The sequence below is a fragment of the Temnothorax americanus genome, unplaced genomic scaffold (genome assembly GCF_048541705.1).
Source record: "Temnothorax americanus isolate GAGA-0224 unplaced genomic scaffold, ASM4854170v1 Scaffold33, whole genome shotgun sequence".
Classification (NCBI taxonomy): Eukaryota; Metazoa; Arthropoda; class Insecta; order Hymenoptera; family Formicidae; genus Temnothorax; species Temnothorax americanus.
Window position 1 is genome coordinate 253,161 of NW_027509475.1, and position 24,400 is coordinate 277,560.

The 24,400-nt window shown below is 34.7% G+C and overlaps 5 protein-coding genes and 1 pseudogene across 10 annotated transcripts; all 6 read right to left on the bottom strand.

Annotated features, from left to right (window-relative positions):
• Positions 1 to 121: 121 nt before the first annotated feature.
• LOC143901280 (odorant receptor 10-like) lies at positions 122 to 3,769 on the bottom strand. 2 transcript variants are annotated; one of them, XM_077413435.1, is made up of 5 exons: positions 2,315 to 3,763; positions 2,004 to 2,103; positions 1,765 to 1,875; positions 1,487 to 1,642; positions 122 to 1,379 (listed from the first exon to the last, which is right to left on the bottom strand). In XM_077413435.1, exons 1-5 carry the CDS (start codon positions 3,094 to 3,096, stop codon positions 1,329 to 1,331), a joined length of 1,200 nt encoding a protein of 399 aa, XP_077269561.1. In that variant the 5' UTR covers positions 3,097 to 3,763; the 3' UTR covers positions 122 to 1,328. The 2 variants fall into 2 exon arrangements, with proteins under 2 accessions (XP_077269561.1, XP_077269560.1); XM_077413434.1 differs by having other exon boundaries at positions 122 to 1,642; positions 2,315 to 3,769.
• A 1,716-nt stretch (positions 3,770 to 5,485) lies between these two features.
• Positions 5,486 to 8,072, bottom strand: LOC143901283 (odorant receptor 10-like; annotated as a pseudogene). The gene is made up of 5 exons (XR_013258037.1): positions 7,169 to 8,072; positions 6,860 to 6,959; positions 6,144 to 6,254; positions 5,869 to 6,024; positions 5,486 to 5,759 (listed from the first exon to the last, which is right to left on the bottom strand). The product of XR_013258037.1 is annotated as an odorant receptor 10-like (transcript).
• Positions 8,073 to 8,714: 642 nt separating this feature from the next.
• LOC143901284 (odorant receptor 49b-like) lies at positions 8,715 to 13,523 on the bottom strand. Its single transcript, XM_077413441.1, has 5 exons — positions 11,680 to 13,523; positions 11,371 to 11,470; positions 11,126 to 11,236; positions 10,857 to 11,012; positions 8,715 to 10,748 (listed from the first exon to the last, which is right to left on the bottom strand). The coding sequence occupies exons 1-5, from the start codon at positions 12,456 to 12,458 to the stop codon at positions 10,698 to 10,700; spliced, it is 1,197 nt and encodes a 398-aa protein (XP_077269567.1). The 5' UTR covers positions 12,459 to 13,523; the 3' UTR covers positions 8,715 to 10,697.
• Positions 13,524 to 14,486: 963 nt separating this feature from the next.
• On the bottom strand, positions 14,487 to 16,536 carry LOC143901281 (odorant receptor 10-like). 2 transcript variants are annotated; one of them, XM_077413437.1, is made up of 5 exons: positions 15,758 to 16,536; positions 15,444 to 15,543; positions 15,200 to 15,310; positions 14,926 to 15,081; positions 14,492 to 14,817 (listed from the first exon to the last, which is right to left on the bottom strand). In XM_077413437.1, the coding sequence occupies exons 1-5, from the start codon at positions 16,534 to 16,536 to the stop codon at positions 14,767 to 14,769; spliced, it is 1,197 nt and encodes a 398-aa protein (XP_077269563.1). In that variant the 3' UTR covers positions 14,492 to 14,766. The 2 variants fall into 2 exon arrangements, with proteins under 2 accessions (XP_077269562.1, XP_077269563.1); XM_077413436.1 differs by having other exon boundaries at positions 14,487 to 15,081.
• Positions 16,537 to 16,736: 200 nt separating this feature from the next.
• Positions 16,737 to 20,093, bottom strand: LOC143901278 (odorant receptor 10-like). 2 transcript variants are annotated; one of them, XM_077413429.1, is made up of 5 exons: positions 19,138 to 20,093; positions 18,825 to 18,924; positions 18,586 to 18,696; positions 18,300 to 18,455; positions 16,879 to 18,191 (listed from the first exon to the last, which is right to left on the bottom strand). In XM_077413429.1, exons 1-5 carry the CDS (start codon positions 20,091 to 20,093, stop codon positions 18,141 to 18,143), a joined length of 1,374 nt encoding a protein of 457 aa, XP_077269555.1. In that variant the 3' UTR covers positions 16,879 to 18,140. The 2 variants fall into 2 exon arrangements, with proteins under 2 accessions (XP_077269556.1, XP_077269555.1); XM_077413430.1 differs by lacking the exons at positions 16,879 to 18,191; positions 18,300 to 18,455 and adding an exon at positions 16,737 to 16,872.
• A 292-nt stretch (positions 20,094 to 20,385) lies between these two features.
• On the bottom strand, positions 20,386 to 24,329 carry LOC143901279 (odorant receptor 4-like). Of its 2 annotated transcripts, XM_077413433.1 has the most exons (5): positions 22,622 to 24,329; positions 22,361 to 22,460; positions 22,176 to 22,286; positions 21,793 to 21,948; positions 20,386 to 21,581 (listed from the first exon to the last, which is right to left on the bottom strand). In XM_077413433.1, exons 1-5 carry the CDS (start codon positions 23,515 to 23,517, stop codon positions 21,528 to 21,530), a joined length of 1,317 nt encoding a protein of 438 aa, XP_077269559.1. In that variant the 5' UTR covers positions 23,518 to 24,329; the 3' UTR covers positions 20,386 to 21,527. The 2 variants fall into 2 exon arrangements, with proteins under 2 accessions (XP_077269559.1, XP_077269558.1); XM_077413432.1 differs by having other exon boundaries at positions 20,386 to 21,948.
• Between the last annotated feature and the right edge of the window lie 71 nt (positions 24,330 to 24,400).

A 24,400-nucleotide genomic window follows, 5' to 3' on the forward strand; every position in this document is an offset into this window, starting at 1 on the left:
AATTACATACTTTATTTGATAAACATCATATCGTTGTTTAATCGGCAATTGTGCGAAATAAATTGAAATACGCAACTGCTGATTTGATCACCTAAATAATTAATAAATATTTATTATTAAAGTTCTGCAGAGGCCAAATGTTGAGTATTCGCAGAAGAAAATTACTTTGCTTGGTAACGTATTCTACATCTTGCTCGTAATCTTTATTTGGATGTTTCTCTAAAAGGAGGTTCATTGTGAAACTATAGGGAGTTTAATGAAACGTTCTCTCTCGCGATAAAAAGTAAGAAGATATTGATAATATTTTGCGATGCTTTCGTGCTCGTAAGCCGCAAGTTCGATCGCTATAATAACTGATCGTTACGCGCTTGAAATCGACCATCTCACGCATGCGAAAACCGTTGTGTGCACGTGCGCCTTTTTTGCATCAATTTTTCACGTCATGATGACTTGACAATGGTAAGAAGAAACTTCGAAATGATCGCTGTATGTGCTGTAGCCTTCCTGGTTAGAACTTGAACCTGAACGCGAGGGTTGACTTTCTAGAAAATGAGAAGTTATACGGTAGAAAATAAGATTTGAGATAAACCTCGCATACCCCGATCATATTTCTCAGGAAATGTTATCTTCTATACAGCAGGAAGTCAGCGTAGAATACGTAATGTTTAGTATGTAATGTGTGAAATAACATTTTTTTCTTTTACTTTCGCGTTTGTCAATGATGCAAGTTAAAAATAAATTAATATTGTTAGTGTATAATTAATTTGTCTACGCCATTTCTCTCTTTAATGGATTGTACATCATAACGGTTGTGTTTTACTTATTATTATTACTTACTTACTTACAATTTTTTAATGAATCCGTAATATATTTTAATTCGGATACATTTATTCTTTATACACATTTATGTTTTGAATGAAAAATAAATCAGTAAGTCAAAAGTTATTCAACGAGGTTTGTATATGACAAACATGCAAATGTATTCAATTTTTTATTATTGGAACGGAGATATTTAAAGAAGAAAAATATTCTTTTTATATTATTATTTCTGATTTATAATTACAGATTTTTATTCTTCTACTGTTTTTTCTACATAATTACGATTAGCTTAAACCCTTAAACAAATGATTATTACAAATGGTCAAAGGGATGAAATTATCAATGAGGGGAGTAGGGTGTTTACAAGTTTCATGGTAGTCTACATTTTTGGCAGGAATCTAGAGACGAACTATGCAAAATTTGGTCCAGATCAAAGAGTTTAGGAATCAACATGGAATGTGCATACAGACATTCTAGTTTATTTTTACATTACGATTAATTCCAAAAATTTACTCAACTGATCGAAGAAGATTTAAATATGTAACAGACATCCTAACAATCTAAAATAAATGGTTACGTAGTTATTAATTGTTCTTCCTTTCCGTAAGAACTTCTTTGTTACTAGTTTTACTAGTAAATAATTTAAAGAAGTATTTATGTTACTTACACTGCTGAATGTTCTGAGAGATAGATCAATGAAATTTCCTGCTTTAAGTTTTAATGGAGTTATAGAAATGGCTATGAGTAAAATCAATGATCGCGCTTTCGTATCCGGAAGATGATGCCATTCCAAAGTACATGCTGTTAATGCGACTTTGTCTCCCTAATTTTTATTAATTAATTACAAGCGTCAGCAATGCGAACGAAACAAAAATAACGTTTCGCTAATATTCCGCTTTATTACGGTTATTGTGTGTCTCCGACGATAAATAACGAGCAACATACCTGATCGATGACTTGCTCGCCCATGTAGCAATATATAAATACGTTGAAACAGAGCATTATTAGTGCAATAAAAAATGCGACCAGTCGAACAATATTATAATTTTCCCATTCCTGTAAATACAACAATCTTATGAATTTTTTTATAAAACGTAACATTACAACACGGAGTACTTTGTTACATCAGCGTTTATCAAAATTTGTATTTTCTTTAAAACCGATCGTTACATATTTCTGCGCACCATGATCACGTAATATCCTACGAGGCATAGCATGAAAGTAGACCCCAGGACTTCTATTAAACTCGGATACTGAATGGTACTCTGCACCAATTGTAAAAAACTAAAATGTACGACGAGAAAACTATGAAAATCGTGTTTAACAAAAATCACTAGTTGCTAATCCAAAATTTCTTCGATAATTGATGACACGTTACCCATTTTGCGTAGAACCTATCGCGTATTAAGCTCTGACATAGTCTCTAGTGAAGTTAGAATTATATTAAAGAATCAGCGAATGTGGACCTCATTATTATACGCAAGAAAGAACTCACTTCCTTGTTTTAATTTGATGCTCTACGACAATGGCCAACTTCTTGTTCAAGTACTCCGGTCGACTTTCATTCACGAAATCATTCATTAACGTAACTAATATGTCCGACTGCACGCAAAAGTGCATCGCGCAAATGGTCACGAAACTAAAGGTTGCCACCGTAATCGTGTACTTTATAAATCCCCCAATAAATTCTATGAAAAACATGATTTCGTAAGTGGGACTACGCTGCACGTCAAATATAATGGGATCGGCCGGGCATGGCAATATTCTGATTGTGATATTTTGAGGAGTAACGATCTTCCCGATTGCCAACGGCATGATCGTTCGGACAGCCAGACCTGTCAGATATGCAAATAGCGCGCACGTTACAATCAGACGTTTTCCAGTTCTGACTTTGTCGATCATCGAGATGCGATCGCTTGGATTGACGACGTCTCGCCAGTCTTCGTCAATCAGAATTAGACAGTTTCGTACTTGATTCTTGTGAAGCAGCACGTAACTGTATTTGATTAGGCCTATTATCGAGTATAGCAAGCAACTCATGACTTTCAGCCTCAACCGAACGTCCGTCAGTATGACGAACATATAAAGCAAAGTCGGGATCATCTCGCACATGATAAAAGCGATACACACAAAGGCCAACGTAATTGTCTCTATCAGATCCAGATGAATGGAATTCGTGCGCGCGAATGGCCATATGCCTAACATGCGAAAGAAGAAGCGACTCATCGCGAAAGCGTTTTTTATGTCGTATTCGTAATACTTATTGTTAGCAATCATCTTGAAAGATGGATATTTTACAATTTTTTATACGAAGACTTTCCACTTAATAGTATCACGTATCACGATATCATATAGTACGAAAACACTTCTGTAATACCCGATATTGATGCGATACGTGTCTGATCGTCACTGACCGCAACAGCGTACAGTATCCTTTGTTGGGTACAAACGTAATTCATAATTCACGCGCGCCTGCGTTTCGAGGGGAATGAAAAGCCACGTCAAGCAGATGGCTAATGTATGTATGGAGAAACTTTCCAGAAGATTGCGTGTAGATCTATTTATGATTTTTTCCTCATGGAAAGGAACAAAAAGTTTTGTTCCTGGAAGCTAGGAAAGAGTTGACGTTTCGTAAAGGAAACTTATAATAACAGTATAAGCAGCACGCAATTGTTGACTTCGTAAAGTCTTCGTAGGAAAGTAACCGTATATACTTATTACGCGATTATTTCTAACAATATTGTTTGTTGGTTATTGTAAATATATCTTTGGTTAAAATGTACAGTGCATTTAGACAATAAGATCGAGTTATACGGTGCTTCGTATAGAATAATATTTGATCGCGTGCCAAGCTAATGCTTTGGAGTTTTCAGTACCGCGTGCGAGATATAAGCTTGCGAGTGCGATAATTATTTCAAAGCAAAATAGAAGAATGTTTATTGCACAGCTCATTTATATCATATAATACTGAAGTGCTGTTTGATACTTAGAGGACAAGAAAAGTTATGCAATTAATAATATATTCAATACAGAATATATTGAAGCTAAGTCTACGTCATATTATGCCTATCACTAATTTCTCTATACATGTTTATGTCTTTTCAAGCATATTGTAATGTTATTGATGCAATTAGTTTAACTAGTTACAAAAAACGAACATTGACTGACAATTCATGCGTTCTGGTACGTCATACGATATTTCAATTTGCTCGTATTGCGTATATTTGCGTATTGCGCGTATTGCATTTGCACGCAGAAGTTAAAGCAGCAATGTTTCGTATATACGTGATTGATAGATATTAAATTATACGCTTGGTTGAATTTTGATATCGACTTAATATCGACTGGATGATTTATCTTGCAATAAAATAAAAATACGGATTATAAAGAGAGATAAAATAGTAACTGCATAACTTAATTAATGATTGAACTGCTTAAAAATTTTAATATATGTATAATTAAACCGCACTAAGGAACATATTTTACACACTTTTTTATATCAAAGAAATATATCAAAATCATATTTAACACGTTATACTAAACTTTGTTACCATTGTGGGATGAGTTCGTAGTCGTGTAGCTTCAAGATAAAGAAGGACATAAACCAGAAACGTTCAGTCAGCTTCATTTATGTAGAAGTATGTTAAAATATATAACAGCTGTCTTCACGACCTAGAAAACAAGCATAAGATATCTCGCAGTTATTTTCTTATTATTTTATCATGATTTTTTTTTTCAAACATATATACCGGACTTATTCGGTATGATATTAAGGAAAAATGTGTATATTTCGCGTACTGATTCCAACGGACATTCAATCGATTATAGTTTGAATCATGTTAAAATATGCCTCGGATGTTTTAAGGATTTCAAATAGGTCTTATGTATAATATTTTATATTATAATGAATAGTAGATTCAGTTACCCGTGACGTAATTTTATTAAATTTAAGAATTATATAAGTTTAAGCGTGCGTTGAAATAAATAATCATAAATTACATGAAAAATGCAAACAATTCTCCAAGTTATTAAAACAAAAAGTTTTCATGTTTTATAGTTATCTAATAAATATTTACTTACCTAATATTATAAAGAAACTCCATTTACGGCCTTAGATTAAATCTTGGCAGCTTGGATCTTGGTTGATTGATCGTACATCATACGGTCGTGTTTCATTTATTATTATTATTTACTTACTTTTACATTTTCTAAATAAATCTTGAAATATATTTATATTTGGTTATTTTTATCATTTTGTATATGCGCGCTCTTTAGATGAATGAATCAGTAAATCGGAAATTATACGACAAGGTTTGTAGGGGAAAGTGGGCAAAGTGGACACTTGCGATAAATTAAAAAAACTAGTGTTTAAAACAAAGTAATTTTAATTTTTATTATTTTATACATTCTAATAAAAGTTCTAAATGCAATTATTACAACTTTATAATAAATACATAAAAATTTATTGCAAGTGCTTACTTTGCCCCTACATGCCCACTTTGCCCCACTCTCCCCTACATGATTATAAACATTTGCAAATGTATTTTAATTTTTTATTTGAAACGGAGATATTTAGAAGAAGAAAAATATTCTTTCTCTATCACAACTTCTAACTTATAATTACAGATTTTTATTTTTATTGTGTTATCTATATAATTACGATTAGCTTAAACTATTGCTCGGGATCATCACAAAGTTACAAAGTGTCAAGCGGATGAAATTATTTGTGAGGGAGGTAAAGTAGGGAGTTCATGGTAGCCTACATTTTTCGTAGATGTCTAGAAAGCAACTGTGCAAAATTTAGTCCAAATCGGTCAAAGGATTTAGGAGTTAACAAGAAACATACAGACAGGTATTCTAGTTTATACATTACGATTAATTCTTAAAATTTACTCAACTGATCGAAGAATATTTAAATATGTAACGGACATCCTAATAATCTAAAATAAATGCATACGCAATTATTAATTGCTTTTCCTTTCCGTAAGAACATCTATGTTACTTAGTTTTACTAGTAGATAAGTTTAAAGAAACATTTATGTCACTTACACTGCCGAACGTTCTGAGAGACAGATCAATGAAATTTCCTGCTTTAAGTTTTAATGGAGTTATAGAAATGACTATAAGTAAAATCAATGATCGCGCTTTTGTATCCGGAAGATGATGCCAGTCCAGGGTACATGCTGTTAATGCGACTTTCTCTCCCTAATTTTTGTTAATTAATTACAAGCGTCAGTAATGCGAACAAAAAAAATAACAATGCGCTAATGTACCGCTTCATTACGGTTATTTACTTCTCCGACGGTTAATAACCGGCAACATACCTGTTCGATGACTTGCTCACCCATGTAGCAATAAATAAATATGTTGAAACAAAGCATTATTAGCGCAATGATAAATGAGACCAGTCGAACAATATTATGATTTTCCCATTCCTGTAAATACAACAATCTTATGAATTTTTTTTGCTTCCTCATAGAGGAAGCTTTGTTTTCGTGAATTTCGTATATGAAGCTTCGATTACGTTTAAGTTGGGTTTAGTCAACCGAATTTAAACAAAATTATGTGTGTGCACCGTATGTGTGTGTGTGTGTGTGCAGATTTAATATGTCTGTGGTTGCTCTAACTTCCGCAAATATTGAGATATCGAGCTGTTTTTTTTTTTTTTTTTAATTGATAGAGTATCATTCAAGGAAGATTGGTATTGAATTTGGCGATGATCGGTAAAGGGGGTTTTTTTTTATTTTGAATTTTTTAAGAAATGTCCGTGGTTGCTCTAACTTCCGCAAATTTGGAGATATCGATCTATTTTTAATTTTATTATATTTTTTAGTCTTTTTTTCTACCTCTATATTTCATATATAATTTTTTAAGATTTGGTTGATTAGACCCAGCTTTATACGCGATCAAAGATACATAATTTTGATGGCATATAATTTTTTATGCAATGACCACAATGCAGAGAGTACCCTGCCATGTCCCGTTTATTTAAATTTATATTTTTCTTAAAACTCAGTGTTACGTAAATATTTCTGCGCACCATAATCACGTAATATCCTACGAGGCATAACATGGAAGTAGACCCCAAGACTTCTGTTAAACTTGGATATTGAGTGGCACTCTGCACCACTTGTAAGAAACTAAAATGCATGACGAGAAAACTATGAAAATCGTTTTTAACAAAAATCATCAGTTGCTAATTCAATATCTTTTCGATAATCAATGACACGTTACCCATTTTGCGTAGAACCTATCACGTATTAAGCTCTGACATAGTCTCTAGTGAAGTTAGAATTACATTAAAGAATCAGCGAACGGACCTCATCATTGTACGCAAGAAAAAACTCACTTCCTTATTTTAATTTGATGCTCTACGACAGTGGCCAATTCTTGTTCAAGTTTTCCGGTCGACTCTCATTCACAAAATCATTCATTAACGTCACGAGTATCTCCGACTGCACGCAAAAATGCATCCCGCAAATGGTCACGAAACTAAAGGTTGCCATCACAATCGTGTACTTCAAAAATCCTGAGACACTTTGCAAGAAATATACGATTTCGTAAGTGGGACTACGCTGCACGTCAAGTATAACGAGGTATGCCGGGCACGGCAATGGTCTGATAGTGACATTTTGAGGAGTAACGATTTTCCCCAGTGACAACGGCATGACTATTCGGAAAGTCAGACCGGTCAGGTATGCAAATAGCGCGCATATCAGAATCAGACGCTTTCCAGTTCTGACTCTGTCGATCATCGCGATGCGATCGCTGGGATTGACGACGTTTCGCCAGTCTTCGTCGACCAGCATTAGACAGTTTCGTACTTGATTCTTGTAAATCAACAGGTAGCCGTATTTGATTAGTCCAACCAGCGAGTATACCACGCAGCCCGTGAATTTCAGCCTCAAATGAAAGTCCGTCAGTATTAGGAACATATACAGCAGAGTCGAGATCGTCTCCCACACGATAAGACCGATACACAGAAAAGTCAACGTAACTGTCTCTATCAGTTCCAGATAAATGGAATTCGTGCGCGCGAATGGCCATATGCCTAACATGCGAAAGAAGAAGCGACTCATCGCGAAAGTGTTTTTTATGTCGTATTCGTAATTCTTGTTAGCAACCATCTTGAAAGGTGGATTCTTACAATTTCTTATACGAAGACTTTCCACTTTATAGTATCATCATACCATGTAGTATGGAAACACTTCTGTAATATTCGATATTGATGCGATACGTGTCTGATCGTCACTGACCGCAACAGCGTACAGTATCCTTTGTTAGGTACAAACGTAATTCATAATTCACGCGCGCCTGCGTTTCGAGGGGAATGAAAAGCCACGTCAAGCAGATGGCTAATGTATGTATGGAGAAACTTTCGAGGAGATTGCGTGCAGATCTATTTATGATCTTTTCCTCATGGAAAGGAACAAGAAGTTTGTTTTCCTGGAAACTAGGAAAGAGTTGACGTTTCGTAAAGGAAACTTATAATAACAGTATAAGCAGAACGCACTTCTTGACTTTGTAGAGTCTTCGTAGAAAAAGGAGAAAAACCGTACTTATTACGCGACTACTTCTAACAATATTGTTTGTTGGTTAAGTCATTGTGAATATATCTTTGGTTAAAACGTTATACAGTGCATTTCGATATTTTAGATAATAAGATTCGAGTTACGGTGCTGATTCGTGTAGAATAATATTTGATCGCGTGCCATGCTAATGCTTTTTTGCGAAAATGATTCGGAAGCAAAATAAAAAAATATTTCTTATTGTTCAGCTCATTTATCTCATATAATACTGAAGGTGCTTGATACTTTAGGAAAAGTTTTAATGATATTGTTACATCTTTCGGTTTCGTCGTCCCTGTGTCCGGCCGATCGATACAGAACGGCCGACAATTGAAATTGAAGATCGTTATTCGTTGCCAGGACGGCGCGAAATCAACGAGTCGCCTTTGAGTTTTGAGTTTTCTCCGAGCTTTCGTTGACGTTTGACGTCTCGCGAGCGTCACCGGTTTTGACGAGCTCATTTGTGTTACAGAAGTGTTCTCTGCGTTTTTTGTTGTGTGTTCTATTGAACCTTCCTAACTTACAACCCGAGTTTTTTATTTCCGCGAGTGCGCGAGTGCCGAGTCCGCGCCGAAGGCGTAACAAGGCGTACCTATTTAATCAAGAATATATTGAGACAGAGACATATCTCTGATTGAGACTAAAACCACGTCGTATTATGCCTATCACGTCTAATTTTTTTTCGCATGTTAATGTCTTTTCAAGCATATTGCAATGTTACCGATGATACAACTAACTTGCATGGTTAGTTACGAATCACGAACATTGACCGACAATTCATGTGTTCTGGTTACATCATACGATACTTCAATCTGCGTAATGCAATTGCACGCAAAAGTTAACGGATATAAAGCAGCAATGTGTTTTCGTATATATGCGATTGATAAATGTGAAATTATATATGTTCGGTTATATCTTAACATCGACTGGATGCTCTTGTTCATCTTACAATGAAATGAAAATACAAATTATGTAGAGAGATAAAATAGTAACAGCATAACTTAATTAATGATTAAACTGTTTTCTATTTTAATATAAAAATTTTAACATATAGTTAAACCGCACTAAGGAACACAAAATTTTTATACACTTTTTTATATAAAAGAATTATGTCAAATTCAAATTAAGTATACTCTGTGTATGTACATTATACTAAACTTTGTTACCATTATGAGGAGTTTGCGGTCGTAGTTTCAAGATAAGAAAGGAGATAAAGCAGAAACGTTCAGTCAGTTCCATTTATGTAGAAGTATGTTAAAATATATAACAGCCGTTTTCATGACCTAAAAAACAAGAATAATATCTCACATTTATTTTCTTATTATTTTATCATAGTTTTTTTCAAACATATCATACCGCACTTATTCGGTATGATATTAAGGAAAAATGTGTATATCTCACGTTCTGATTTCAACGGACATTTAATCGATTATTTATTATAGTGCGAATCATGTTAAAATAATCATCGTATGTTTTAAGGATTTTAAATATGTTTTATGTATAATATTTTATATAATAATATATGGTAGATTCAGTTACTTTTGTGACGATTAAATGTAAAAATTATGTAAGTTTGAGAGTGCGTTGGAATAATAAAAAAATACATTAAAAATGTAAACAATTTTCCTAGTTATTGAAACGAAAAGTCTTCATGTGTTATAGTTATCTAATAAATATTAACTTACCTAAAAATAAAGAAAATAATCTTCATTTACGGTCTGGATTAAATCTCGGTAGCTTGGATCTTGGTCAATTGATTGTATATCATACGATCGTGTTTCACTTATTATTATTATTATTATTTACTTACTCTTATATTTTTTAAATAAATCTTGAAATATATTTATATCTGGATATTTTTACTATTTTATATGAGCGTTCATTAGATGAATAAAAAATATATCAGTAAGTCAAGAATTATATAACGAGATTTGTATACGATTATAAACATTTGCATTGTATTTTATTTTTTTATTTAAAACAGAGATATTTAAACAAGAAAAATATTTTTTTTATATTACTACTTTTGATTTATAAGTACAGATTTTTATTGTTACTGTTTTATCTATATAATTACGATTAGCTTAAATTACTTGGTATTGCTCGGGATTATTACGAAGTCTTCAAAGGGATGAAATTATTTGTGAAGAAGGTAGGGTGTTTACAGGTTTCATGGTAACCTACATTTTCCGCAGAGGTCTAGAGAGTAACTGTGCAAAATTTAGTCCAGATCAGTCAAAGGATTTAGGAGTTAACAAGGAACACACAGATAGACGTTCTAGTCTATACATCACGATTAATTCTTTAAGTTTAGTCAAGTGATCGTAGAAGATTTAAATATGTAACGGACATCCTAATAATCTAAAATAAATGCATATGCAGTTATTAATTGCCCTTTTTCCCGTAAGAACTTCCATGTTATTAGTTTTTATCACTGGATAATTTTAAAAGAATATTTATGTCACTTACATTGCCAAATGTTTTGAGCGACAGGTCAATGATATTTCCTGCTTTAAGTCTTAATGGAGTTATAGAAATGATTATGAGTAAAATCAATGATCGCGCTTTTGCATCCGGAAGATGATGCCATTCCAAGGTACATGCTGTTAATGCGACTTTGTCTCCCTAATTTTTATTAATTAATTACAAGCGTCAGTAATGCGAAGGAAAATAACATTCCGATAATATACCGCTTCATTACGGTTATTGTCTCCGATGGTGAATAACGGGCAACATACCTGATCGACGACTTGCTCGCCCATGTAGCAATATATAAATATGTTGAAACAGACCATTGTTAGCCCAAGGGTAACTGAGCACAGTCCAACAATATTATGATTTTCCCATTCCTGTAAATTGAACAATCTTATTAATTTTTTTTATGCAATGTGACATTACAACGCAGAGAGTACCCTGCCGTGTCAAATTTATCTATACTCATATTTGCCTTAAAACTCATCGTTACGTAAATATTTCTGCGCACCATGATCACGTAATATCCTATGAGGCATAGCATGAAAGTAGACCCCAGGACTTCTATTAAACTCGGATACTGAATGGCATTCTGCACCAATTGTAAGAAACTAAAATGTATGGCGAGAAAACTATGAAAATCGTGTTTAACAAAAATTATTAGTTGCTAATCCAAAATTGTTTCGATAATTGATGACACGTTACCCATTTTGCGTAGAACCTATCGCGTATTAAGCTCTGACATAGTCTCTAGTGAAGTTAGAATTACATTAAAGAATCAGCGAACGGACCTCATCATTGTACGCAAGAAAAAACTCACTTTCTTATTTTCATTTGATGTTCCACGACAATGGCCAACTTCTTGTTCAAGTTTTCCGGTCGACTCTCATTCACGAAATCATTCATTAACGTCACGAGTATGTCCGACTGCACGCAAAAGTGCATCGCGCAAAGTGTCACGAAACTAAAGGTTGCCACCGTAATCGTGTACTTAATCATTCCCGTGCAAAATTGTATGAATAATACGATTTCGTAAGTGGGACTACGCTGAACGTCCAATATAACAAGATGGGCCGGGCACGGCAATGGTCTGATCGTGACATTCTGAGGGGTAACGATCTTCCCGATTGCCAACGGCATGATCATTCGAAAAACCAGACAGAACAGATATGCAAATAGTGCGCACATCACAATCAGACGTTTGCCAGTTCTAACTTTGTCGATCATCGCGATGCGATCGTTTAGATTGACGACGTTTCGCCAGTCTTCATCGATCAGAATTAGACAGTTTCGTACTTGATTCTTGTAAAACAGCACGTAACCGTATTTGATTATTCCCACTATCGAGTATACCATCGTGCCGACGACTTTCAGCCGCAAACGAACGTCCGTCAGTATCATGAACATGTAGAGCACAGTCGGGATCGTCTCGCACAAGATAAGACCGATACACAGAAAGGCCAACGTAACTGTCTCTATCAGCTCCAGACAAATGGAATTCGTGCGCGCGAATGGCCATATGCCTATTAGGCGAGAGAAGAAGCGATTCATCGCGAAAGCGTTTTCTATGTCGTGTTCGTAATACTTGTTGGCAAACATCTTGAGAGAGGCGGATTGATTTTAAAATTTTTTATACAAAATTTTTTCACTTTATGATATGATGATACTGTGTAACATGGAAACGCTTCTGCACGATACTGAGACGAAACGTGTCTATTGACCATTGATCGCAACAGCGTACACTGACGTACGGCATCCTTCACTGGATACAAACGTAATTTATAATTCACGTGCGCCTGCGTTTCGAAGGGACTGAAAAGCCACGTCAAGCAAATGGCTAATGTATGTATATGGAGAAACTTTCGAGGAGATTGCGTGCAGATCTATTTATAATTTTTTCCTCATGGAAAGGAACGAAAAGTTTTTTCCTGGAAACTAGGAAAGAGAGTTAACGTTTCATAAAGGAAACTTATAATAACAGTATAAGCAGAACGCAGTTCTTGACTTTGTAAAGTCTTCGTAGAAAAAGGAGAAAAACCGTATACTTATTACGCGACTATTTCTAACAATATTGTTTGTTGGTTATGTCATTGTAAATATATCTTTGGTTAAAACGTTATACAGTGCATTTAGGTATTTTAGATAATAAGATTCGAGTTATGGTGCTGATGCGTGTAGAACAATAAATGTGATCGCGTGCCATGCTAATTCTTTTTTGCGAAAATGATTTTGAAGCAAAATAGAAAAATGCTTCTTGCACAGATATGGAACGGCCGGTAGTTGAAATTGAAGATCGTTATTCCAGATTGTTGCCAGAAAGGCGCGAAATCAACGAGTCGCCTTTGAGTTTTGAGTTTTCTCCAAGCTTTCGTTGACGTTTGACGTCTCGCGAGCGTCACCGGTTTTGACGAGCTAATTCGTGTTACAGAAGTGTTCTCTGCGTTCTTTGTTGGATGTTCTAAACCTTCTTAACTTACAACCCAAGTTCTATATTTCCGCGAGTGCGCGAGTGCCGAGTCCGCGCCGAAAAAAAGGCGTAACAATATATTCAATCAAGAATATATTGAGACTAAAACCACGTCGTATTAATTAATGACTGAACTGCTTTCTATTTTAATATAAAAATGTTAATATATAATTAAACCGCACTAAGGAACACAAAATTTTTATATATACACACTTTTCTATATAAAAAAATTATATCAAAATCAAATATATATTTAAGTATACTGTGTATGTACCTAATACCAAACTTTGTTACCATTATGATGAGTTTGTCGTCGTAGCTTCAAGATAAAGAAGGAGATAAAGCAGAAACGTTCAGTCAGTTCCATTTATGTAGAAGTATGTATGTTAAAATATATAACAGCTGTTTTCATGACCTAGAAAACAAGAATAATATCTCACAGTTATTTTCTTATTATATTATCATAGTTTTTCCAACATATCATACCGCACTCATTCGGTATATGATATTAAGGAAAAATGTGTATATCTCACGTTCTGATTTCAACGGACATTCAATCGATTATTTATTATAGTGCGAATCATGTTAAAATAATCATCGTATATGTTTTAAGGATTTCAAATATGTTTTATGTATAATATTTTATATAATAATACATGGTAGATTCAGTTACTTTTGTGACATAATTTGATTAAATGTAAAAATTATGTAAGTTTGAGCGTGCGTTGGAATAATCATAAATTACATAAAAATGTAAACAATTCTCCTAGTTATTAAAACAAAAAGCCTTCATGTTTTATGGTTATCTAATAAATATTTACTTACCTAAAAATAAAGAAAAAGAACTTCATTTACGGTCTGGATTAAATCTTGGTAGCTTGGATCTTGGTCAATTGATTGTATATCATACGACCGTGTTTCTCTTATTATTATTATTTATATATACTTACTCATATCTTTTAAATAAATATATTTATATCTTAATATTTTTATTATTTTATATGCGCGTTTATTAGATGAATGAAAAATAAATCAGTAAGTCAAGAATTATATAACGAAATATGTATATAATAATAAACATTTGCAAATGTATTTCAATTTTTTATTTAAAACGGAGATATTTAAACAAGAAAAATATTTTTTTTATATTACTTCTTCTGATTTATAAGTACATATTTTTATTGTTACTGTTTTATCTATATAATTACGATTAGCTTAAATTACTTGGCATTGCTCGGAATTATTGCGAGGTCTCAAAGGGATGAAATTATTTGTGAGGAAGGTAGGGTGTTTATAAGTTTTATGGTAGCCTACATTTTCCGCAGAGGTCTAGAGAGCAACTGTGCAAAATTTAGTCCAAATCGGTCAAAGGATTTAGGAGTTAACAAGGAACACACAGACAGACGTTCTAATTTATACATTACGGTTAATTCTTAAAATTTACTCAATTGATCGAAGAAGATTTAAATATGTAACGGACAGCCTAACGATCTAAAATAAATGCATACGTAATTATTAATTATTTTTCTTTTCCGGAAGAACTTTTATATTATTAGTTTTACCAGTAGATAAGTTTAAAAGAATATTTATGTTACTCACATTGCCAAATGTTCTGAGCGACAGGTCAATGATATTTCCTGCTTTAAGTCTTAATGGAGTTATAGAAACTATTATGAGTAAAATCAATGATCGCGCTTTAGCTTCCGGAAGATGATGCCATTCCAAAGTACATGCTGTTGATGCGACTTTATCTCCCTAATTTTTATTAATTAATTACAAGCGTCAGCAATGCGAACGAAAAAAAAATAACATTCCGCTAATATACCGCTTCATTACGGTTATTGTCTCCGATGGTGAATAACGGGCAACATACCTGATCGACGACTTGCTCGCCCATGTAGCAATATATAAATATGTTGAAACAGAGCATTGTTAGCGCAATGATAAATGAGCACAGTCCAACAATATTATAATTTTCCCACTCCTGTAAATTAAACACAATCTTATTAATTTTTTCGTACAACTTAACACCACAACGCAGAGTACTCTGTCACATCACGTTTATCTAAACTTATATTTTCCTTAAAACTCATCGTTACATAAATATTTCTACGCACCATCATCATGTAATAACCCACGAGGCATATCAGCAAGGTTGATCCCATGACTTCTATTAAATTTGGATATTGTGTGGTATTCTGCACCAATTGTAAGAAACTAAAATGCATGCCGTGAAAACTATGAAAATCGTTTTTAACAAAAATTACTAGTTGCTAATCCAATATTTCTTCGATAACTGATGACACGTTACCCATTTTGCGTAGAACCTATCGCGTATTAAGCTCTGACATAGTCTCTAGTGAAGTTAGAATTATACATTAAAGAATCTGCGAATAGACCCCGTCATCATTGTACGCAAGAAAAAACTCACTTTCTTATTTTAATTTGATGCTCCACGATAGTGGCCAACTTCTTGTTCAAGTTTTCCGGTCGACTCTCATTCACGAAATCATTCATTAACGTAACTAGTATGTCCGACTGCACGCAAAAGTGCATCGCGCAAAGTGTCACAAAACTAAAGGTTACCACCGTAATCGTGTACTTAATAAATCCCGTGCAAAATTGTATGAAATATACGATTTCGTAAACGGGACTACGCTGAACGTCAAATATAACGAGATGAGCCGGGCACGGCAATGGTCTGATTGTGACATTCTGAGGGGTAACGATCTTCCCCATTGACAACGGCATGATCATTCGGTAACCCAGACCGGTCAGATATGCAAATAGTGCGCACATCACAATCAGACGTTTGCCAGTTCTGACTTTATCGATCATCGCGATGCGATCGCTTGGATTGACGACGTTTCGCCAGTCTTCGTCGATCAGCATTAGACAGTTTCGTACTTGATTCTTGTAAAACAGCAGGTAACCGTATTTGATTATTCCCACTATCGAGTATATTATCACGCCCATGACTTTCAGCCGCAAACGAACGTCCGTCAGTATTATGAATATATAGAGTACAGTCGGGATCATCTCGCACAAAATAAGACCGATACACAGAAAAGCCAACGTAACTGTCTCTATCAGCTCCAGATGAATGGAATTCGTGCGCGCGAACGGCCATGTGCCTATTATGCGAGAGAAGAAGCGATTCATCGAGAAAGCGTTCTCTATGTCGTGTTCGTAATACTTGTTGGCAAACATCTTGAGAGAGGCGGATTGATTTTACAATTTTTTATATGAAATCTTTCCACTTTATGATATGATGATACTGTGTATAACATGGAAACGCTTCTGCACGATACTGAGACGAAACGTGTCTATTCACCATTGATCGCAACAGCGTACACTGATATACGGCATCCTTCACTGGATACAAACGTAATTTATAATTCACGTGCGCCTGCGTTTCGAAGGGACTGAAAAGCCACGTCAAGCAGATGGCTTATGTATGTATATGGAGAAACTTTCAAAGTTGCGTGCAGATCTGTTTATTATTTTTTTCTCATGGAAAGGAACAAAGAGTTTTTTTCCTGGAAGCTAGAAAAGAGTTAACGTTTTGTAAATAAAACTTATAACAGCAGTATAAAGCAAAACGTAGTTTTTTACTTGGCAGAGTATCCGTGGAAAAGTAACTGTTCATATCACTATATCCCAATCAATATTGTTTGTTGATTATATTATTGTGATCATTTATTTGATTGAAATGTACAGTGCATTTAGATAATAAGATTCGAGTTACGGTGTTCCGTATAGAATAATATTTGATCGCGTGCGGCATGCTTTGGAGATTTCAGTGTCACGCGAGGTGGACTTTTGAAGCAAAACAAAATAATGCTTATTGCATAGCTCATTCATATCATATAATACTGAAGTGCAGCTTAATACTTTATGCTAAGAAAAGTTATGCAATTAATATGATATAAGGATATATTTAAACCAAGATCACATCGTATTATGCCTATCGCGTCTAAATTTTTTTTTTCGCATGTTTATGTCTTTTCAAGCATACTGCAATGTTACCGATACAACTTAACTTAGCTAGTTACGAAGAACGAACATTGACTGACAATTTATGTGTTCTGAAGTATATACGATACTTCAATCTGTTCGCGTATTACAATCACGCGCAATTGTTAACGGATGTACAACAGCATTGTTTTTGTACATACGTGATTGATTAAATATAAAATTACATGTTCAGTTATTTCTCTTAATATCTACTAAATGCTCGTGTTCATCTTGCAATGAAATGAAAATACTGATTATATAGAGAGATAAAATACAGTAACTGCATAACTTTATTAATAACTAAACTGCTTTCTATGAAATTTTAATATGGTTAAACCGCACTAAGAAACAAATATTTGTACACACATTTTTATATAGATAAATGAAAAATAAATCAGGAGAATCAAGAGGTATACAACGTCGTTTGAATATGATCATAAACATTTGTAAATGTATTCAATGTTTCATTTGGAAAGGAGATATTTGAAGAACAAAAACATTATTTTACATTACTACTTCAATTCTCGAGTTACAGATTTTTATTGCTATTATTTCATCTATGTATTTACAACTAGCTCAAACTATCCGGCGTTACTCGGGATTATCACAAAGTAGTATTAAAGAGATAAAATATCAGGGGAAGAGGTATTCATAGCAGCCTATATTTTTCGCTGGATTTTGGAGAGTAACTATGCTAAATTTGGTCCAGATCGGTCAAAGAGTTTAGCTGTTATTAGGGAACATACTAACATACAGATAGACGTTCTAGTCTATATATCACGATTAATTCTTTAAGTTTAGTCAAGTGATCGAAGAAGATTTAAATATGTAACGGACATTTTAACGACCTAAAATAAATGTATATGTGGTTATTAATTGCTCTTCCTCCCCGCAGGAATTTCTATGCTACAAGTTTTATCATTAGATAAGTTTAGAAGAATGCTTATGTCACTTACGTTGCCGAACATTCTGTGGGATAGATCAATGACATTTCCCGCTTTAAGTTTTAATAGATTTTCAGAAACGACTATGAGTAAAATCAATGTTCGTGCTTTTGCATTCGGAAGATGATGCCATTCCAAAGTGCATGTTGTTAATGCTACTTTCTCTCCCTAATTTTTATTAATTAATTACAAGCGTCAGTAATGCAAACGAAAAAAAAATAACATTCCGCTAATGTTCCGTTTCATTATTTTTCACATATTTTACGGTTATTGCCTCCGACGATGAACGATTACATACCTGTTCGATGACTTGCTCGCCCATGTAGGAATAGATAAATACGTTGAAACAGAACATTGTTAATGCAACAATGTATGAGCACAGTCGAAGAATATTAAAATTTTCCCATTCCTGTAAATTGAACAATCTTATTAACTTTTTTTTTACAGAACACGCGACACAACGTATTTTGCTACGCGACGTTTATCTACTCTTATATTTCGCTTAAAATTCTTTGTTACGTAAATATTTCTGCGCACCATCATCATGTAATAACCCGCGAGGCATATCAGCAAGGTAGATCCCATGACTTCTATTAAATTTGGATACTGTGTGGTATTCTGCACCAATTGTAAGAAACTAAAATGCATGCCGTGATAACTATGAAAATCGTTTTTAACAAAAATTATTAGTTGCTAATCCAATATTTCTTCGATAACTGATGACACGTTACCCATTTTACGTAGAACCTATCGCGTATTAAGCTCTGACATAGTCTCTAGTGAAGTTAGAATTATACATTAAAGAATCTGCGAATGGACCCCTCATCATTGTACGCAAGAAAGAACTCACTTTCTTATTTTAATTTGATGCTCCACGATAGTGGCCAATTTCTTGTTCAAGCTTTCCGGTCGACTCTCATTCACGAAATCATTCATTAACGTTATTAGTATGTCCGACTGCACGCAAAAGTGCATCGCGCAAAGTGTCACAAAACTAAAGGTTACCACCGTAATCGTGTACTTAATAAATCCCGTGCAAAATTGCATGAGATATACGATTTCGTAAACGGGAGTACGCTGAACGTCAAATATAACGAGGTGGGCCGCGCACGGCAATGGTCTGATCGTGACATTCTGAGGAGTAACGATCTTCCCCAGTGACAAAGGCGTGATCATTCGGAAACCCACGCCGGTAAGATATGCAAATAGTGCGCACATCACAATCAGACGTTTGCCAGTTCTGACTTTGTCGATCATCGCGATGCGATCGCTTGGATTGACGACGTTTCGCCAGTCTTCGTCGACCAGCATTAGACAGTTTCGTACTTGATTCTTGTTAATTAGCAGGTAGCCGTATTTAATTATTCCTACTAACGAGTATATCGTGCAGCCCACGACTTTCAGCCTTGAACGAATGTCCGTCAGTATCATGAACATGTAGAGTACAGTCGTGATTGTCTCGCACAAGATAAGACCGATACACACAAAGGCCAGCGTGACTCTCTCTATCAGCTCCAGATGAATGGAATTCGTGCGCGCGAATGGCCATATGCCTAACATGCGAAAAAAGAAGCGATTCATCGCGAAAGCGTTCTCTATGTCGCGTTCGTAATACCTGTTTGCAAACATTTTGACAGATGGATTGATTTTACAATTTCTTATACGAAGTCTTTTTACTTTATAGCACGATGATATCATGCAACATGGAAACACTTCTGTAACACACGATACCGATGCGAACCGTGTCTGTTCGTCACTGATCGCAGCAGCGTACAGTATCCTTCGTTGAGTATAAACGTAATTCATAATTCACGTGCGCCTGCGTATCAAGGGGACTGAAAAGCCACGTCAAGCAGATGGCTAATGTATGCGTAGAGAAACTTTCGAAGGGGTTGCGTGCAAATCTATTTGATTTTCTTTCATGGGGAAAGGAACAAAAAGTTTTTTCCTGCAAGCTAGGAAAAAGTTAACGTTTCGTAAAGAAAATTTATAATAGCAAAACGCTGTTCTTGACTTGGCAGAGTATCCGTGGAAAAGTAACCGTACTTTACCACGTCACTATATCTCAAACAATATTGTTTGTTAATTATATCGTGACTATCTTTATATCTTTTATTATATAATGTACAGTGAAATTAGAGATACTAAGAGTTACAGTGGTCCGTACGTATAGAATAATATTTGATGCGTGCCATGCTAATGCTTTGGAAATTTTAATACCGCGGTTGGACTTCCACGTGCGGTAAAGATTTCGGAGCAAAATAGAATAAAGCTTATTGCACAGCTCATTTATATCATATACTGAAATGCTGGTTGATACTGTTGCGCTCGCCGCGTCGCTCGTTCACAGACTTAACTCTCACACGCTCGCACTCCCGCGACGCTCGCGGTAATAAGTAAACCCTGCGGTTGTAAAAAGAACAATCTCAATCTTTATTACAACGTCGCGATATACAGAAGAGCGTGGACACACGTCCGAACGGTCCAGCAACACAAGACAAAATCCCAGCTGTTTTTTATCAAATCAATAAATCAATAAATTAACAAATCAACAATCAACAAGCTCGTTGCTAAGGACATTTCGGAAAGACTGCTCGTCGCACGCTTCAGCTCGGACTCGAAGCACATACCGGGCGGCATGCACGCAACAATACTTTAAATCAAGAAAAGTTATGCAATCGATGATATTGAAACATATTCACACACAGATCACGTCGTATTTTTTTCACACATTGCAATGTTACCGATGCATTTAACTTAGCTAGTTACGAAGAACGAACGTTGACTGACAATTTATGTTTTCTACTTACATCATATGATATTTCAATCTGCTTGCGTACTACAATCACGTGCAATCGTTACCGGATATAAAGCAACATTGTTTTCGTATATATGTGATTGATAAATATAAAATTATATGCTAATTATATTTCTTAATTTTTACTGGATGCCTTTATTCATCTTGCAATGAAATAAATCATATGGCTTATATAGAATGACAAAATAGTAATTGCACAACTTAATTAATGATTGAACTGCTTTCTATAAAATTTTAATGTACAGTTAAACCGTACTAAAACACAAAAATTCTTCACGCACGTTTCTATATAATAAAAATATATATAAACCAAGAATATATTTAAGCAAACTATATATATATATACACATCATACCAAGCTTTGTTATCTCTATGATGAGTTCGTAGTCGTAGTTTCAAGTTGAATATTATAGCAGAACCGTTCATTTAGTTAGATTTAGAAGCATGTTGAAATACGTAAGAGTTGTCTTCACGACCTAAAAAACGAGCATAATATCTCGCAGTTATTTCCTAATTATTTCGTTATGATTTTTTTCACCTAGTACAATAGATTGATTAAGAAGAGTTCTTTGATTGATCCATAATGATGACAATAATACCTACTAGATAACGTTATTAATTGTATTGTTAGTTTTTGTGCTGATTTCCGAAAAATATAAACGAATGCTTTTGAACATAAATTCTTACATCGCCATATGTCTTAAATGATAGATCCATGATCTTGCCAGCAGTGATCTTGACGGGCATATTTGACATGATTACTATAAGGATGATCCCCCGTGCTTCCTTATTCGGAAGACGATACCACTCGAGCACGCAAGATGTTCTAGCTACTTTTTCTGCCTGTTATTAATATTATAAAACTCATGAAGCAAAATTTTCATAAATTTAAACATCGCTTTAAAAACATTATAGAAACATTTCCAACAATATCTGCTCAAATACTGTCTTGTATTGAAAAACAAATAGCATTATCATATATTATATACGCTATAAATATAACATATATTAATATTGCATAATATAATTCTTTCCTGTAAATATATAATAATACACCAATAATAACACACCTGAACGGTAAGTTGTTCACCGGTGTAACAAAACATAAACATATTTATCATCATGGATATAACTGATGTGAAGTAAGAGCACATAGCCATCGTATTACTATTTTCCCATTCCTATAAATGTTACATTATTGGACATTTCTTTTTGTTCCGTTTATTGAATTTTTCGAGTATATATAATTACGAACCATTATTATAAAATATCCTAAAAGGCACGCTAGCATCGTGCATCCCGTCAATTCTATTAGACACGCTTGTTGTAAAGTATTCTCTACCAATTGTAAAAAACTGAAATGTCGATGATACTGAATCAACACATTCCGGAAATGAGAAAATAGAATTAACTACATTCTGCATATATATAATGTTAATTACAGAATAATTAATTATTACGGACGTTAAGTTAATTTTCGTATTAGTGGCTTTAACAAAAAGTCCCAGACTCTTACCTTCGAATTCTTAATTGATGTGCAACCATTTTAGCTAGCTTCCTATTCACTTTTTGTTTCTCTTGCCATTGCTCCTCGACGAGATTTCTCATCAGATACACCAAGATCTGTAACTGGCCGCAGGCGTGCATCACGAAGACGGCACCAAGACCACATAAACCTGTCGCTATCGAGGTAGTAACTACCCCGGATAATATCTGTATTGCAAAGATAAATTCATAAATGGGGCTGACTTGTGCATTGAGGGAAAAAAAGTAAGCCGGGCAGGGCAGAGGTCTGATAGTAATATTTTGCGCAGTGACGATTTTTCCCTTGACAAACGGCAAAATCAATCGAAAGGAGAGTCCGCTGCTGTACAGGAAAACAGCGCAAAGTGTGACCAGACGTCTTCCGATCTTCGCGGACTCGATCATCGCGTCTCGTGATCTCGCGCTGGTAACTGTCTTATAATCTTCCTCGATGTGCTTCAAACAACGTATGATATCTCTTTCGTGAAAAACCATACTGCTGTATTTACTACCGGCCATGAAACCGTAGAGAAGCAGAGGAATCGTTCGAACCCTGATGCGTGTTCTCTTCTCAATCAACCAAAAACAGACACCCGGAATAAGTACGGAATAAAGAAGAATGTTACAGATCGAGATCAAGATGTATTTCCAAATTGTTTCGCCGGTAGATCTTCTCCTGTTATACACCGGCCAGACTCCGAGTACGCTCAGAACGTGTCGCGTCAAATGTGTGATAAAAATCACGTCGTCTTTATAATGCTCGGTGATCAGCATTCTTTTGTCAACCATTCTTCTGTGAAATCTGTATGCAAGCTGGATGGCGACTGATCGCTGCGAATAAGAACTGTCAATAAAGTAAATTTGTTGCTCGCTTGCGCTTGCGCGCATTAAGGATTTATAACGTTGCGTGAAAGAAAGGGTTCGGAAGCAAGAGAGTTTTCAAGTCAAACTGTTCACCGAGGGTCAGGATTGCTTTCCACGAATTGCGCTTCTATTCGTCAACGTGTACATTTTTTTTCAAGCAACTGAGAACAGTCAATTGAATTCAACTTTTCTTCTTGTATCAAAACTTATGATTGCATCTGTTGGACGTTGACCGCCAGCAATATTTTCGATTACAAAGTTACAGTAATACTTGTATTTGCTTAGAGATCAATACATATAACAATAATGCTTCTGACGTGATGGTTTTATCGTGCTTCTGACGTGGTATTTCTAATAACGTCAGTAGATTAAATAAAGCTAAAAATGTGTTTATGTTCTTATACAATATCTGAAAGTAAACTTGTTAAACTTGGTGCACGAAAAGATGAAAATGAAAGCGGTACATCATTTCCGCGTGTGGAAGGTGTTTTTATTCCGATGCTAAAGTTTTCTGATTTTCTGGAAAGTAATCACCTTTGATTGTACTAAAGTCTCTATTACAACTAAAAAGCCACATAATCGGACGGAAAAAGTATGCGTGTAAGAACTTTGGAAGGGATTGCATGCAAACATATTTGTGATTTGTATAATTATTACGTAATTATATCTCAAACAATAAGTATATAATAGTATCTTTTGTGATCATTCTCCCGATTAAAATGTGTAGTGCGTTTAGTAAAAGTTAAAACGTGCTCTATTTAAGATAATATTTGACGGCGTGCCATGCTAGTGTTTTGGAGATTTTAATGCCGGGTAAGATGGATTTCCAAAAGCAGTAATAGTTGCGAAGCAAAATAAAATACTTCTTATTATTGTGCAGCTTATTTTTACCATATAACATTGAAAA

Coding starts and splice junctions, on each gene's coding strand:
- LOC143901280 (XM_077413434.1), bottom strand. CDS start 3,096: ATGATTGCTAACAATAAGTATTACGAATACGACATAAAAAACGCTTTC. Junction 2,104..2,314: donor CATCAAATTAAAACAAGGAA/GTGAGTTCTTTC, acceptor CGTACATTTTAG/TTTTTTACAATTGGTGCAGA. Junction 1,876..2,003: donor TAGGATATTACGTGATCATG/GTGCGCAGAAAT, acceptor TTGTATTTACAG/GAATGGGAAAATTATAATAT.
- LOC143901284 (XM_077413441.1), bottom strand. CDS start 12,458: ATGTTTGCCAACAAGTATTACGAACACGACATAGAAAACGCTTTCGCG. Junction 11,237..11,370: donor TAGGATATTACGTGATCATG/GTGCGCAGAAAT, acceptor TTCAATTTACAG/GAATGGGAAAATCATAATAT. Junction 11,013..11,125: donor GCGAGCAAGTCGTCGATCAG/GTATGTTGCCCG, acceptor AATAAAAATTAG/GGAGACAAAGTCGCATTAAC.
- LOC143901281 (XM_077413436.1), bottom strand. CDS start 16,536: ATGTTTGCCAACAAGTATTACGAACACGACATAGAGAACGCTTTCTCG. Junction 15,311..15,443: donor TGGGTTATTACATGATGATG/GTGCGTAGAAAT, acceptor TTTAATTTACAG/GAGTGGGAAAATTATAATAT. Junction 15,082..15,199: donor GCGAGCAAGTCGTCGATCAG/GTATGTTGCCCG, acceptor AATAAAAATTAG/GGAGATAAAGTCGCATCAAC.
- LOC143901278 (XM_077413429.1), bottom strand. CDS start 20,093: ATGAATTACGTTTATACTCAACGAAGGATACTGTACGCTGCTGCGATC. Junction 18,697..18,824: donor CGGGTTATTACATGATGATG/GTGCGCAGAAAT, acceptor TTCAATTTACAG/GAATGGGAAAATTTTAATAT. Junction 18,192..18,299: donor CCCACAGAATGTTCGGCAAC/GTAAGTGACATA, acceptor CATTTATTTTAG/GTCGTTAAAATGTCCGTTAC.
- LOC143901279 (XM_077413432.1), bottom strand. CDS start 23,517: ATGCGCGCAAGCGCAAGCGAGCAACAAATTTACTTTATTGACAGTTCT. Junction 22,461..22,621: donor CATCAATTAAGAATTCGAAG/GTAAGAGTCTGG, acceptor TCGACATTTCAG/TTTTTTACAATTGGTAGAGA. Junction 22,287..22,360: donor TAGGATATTTTATAATAATG/GTTCGTAATTAT, acceptor TAACATTTATAG/GAATGGGAAAATAGTAATAC.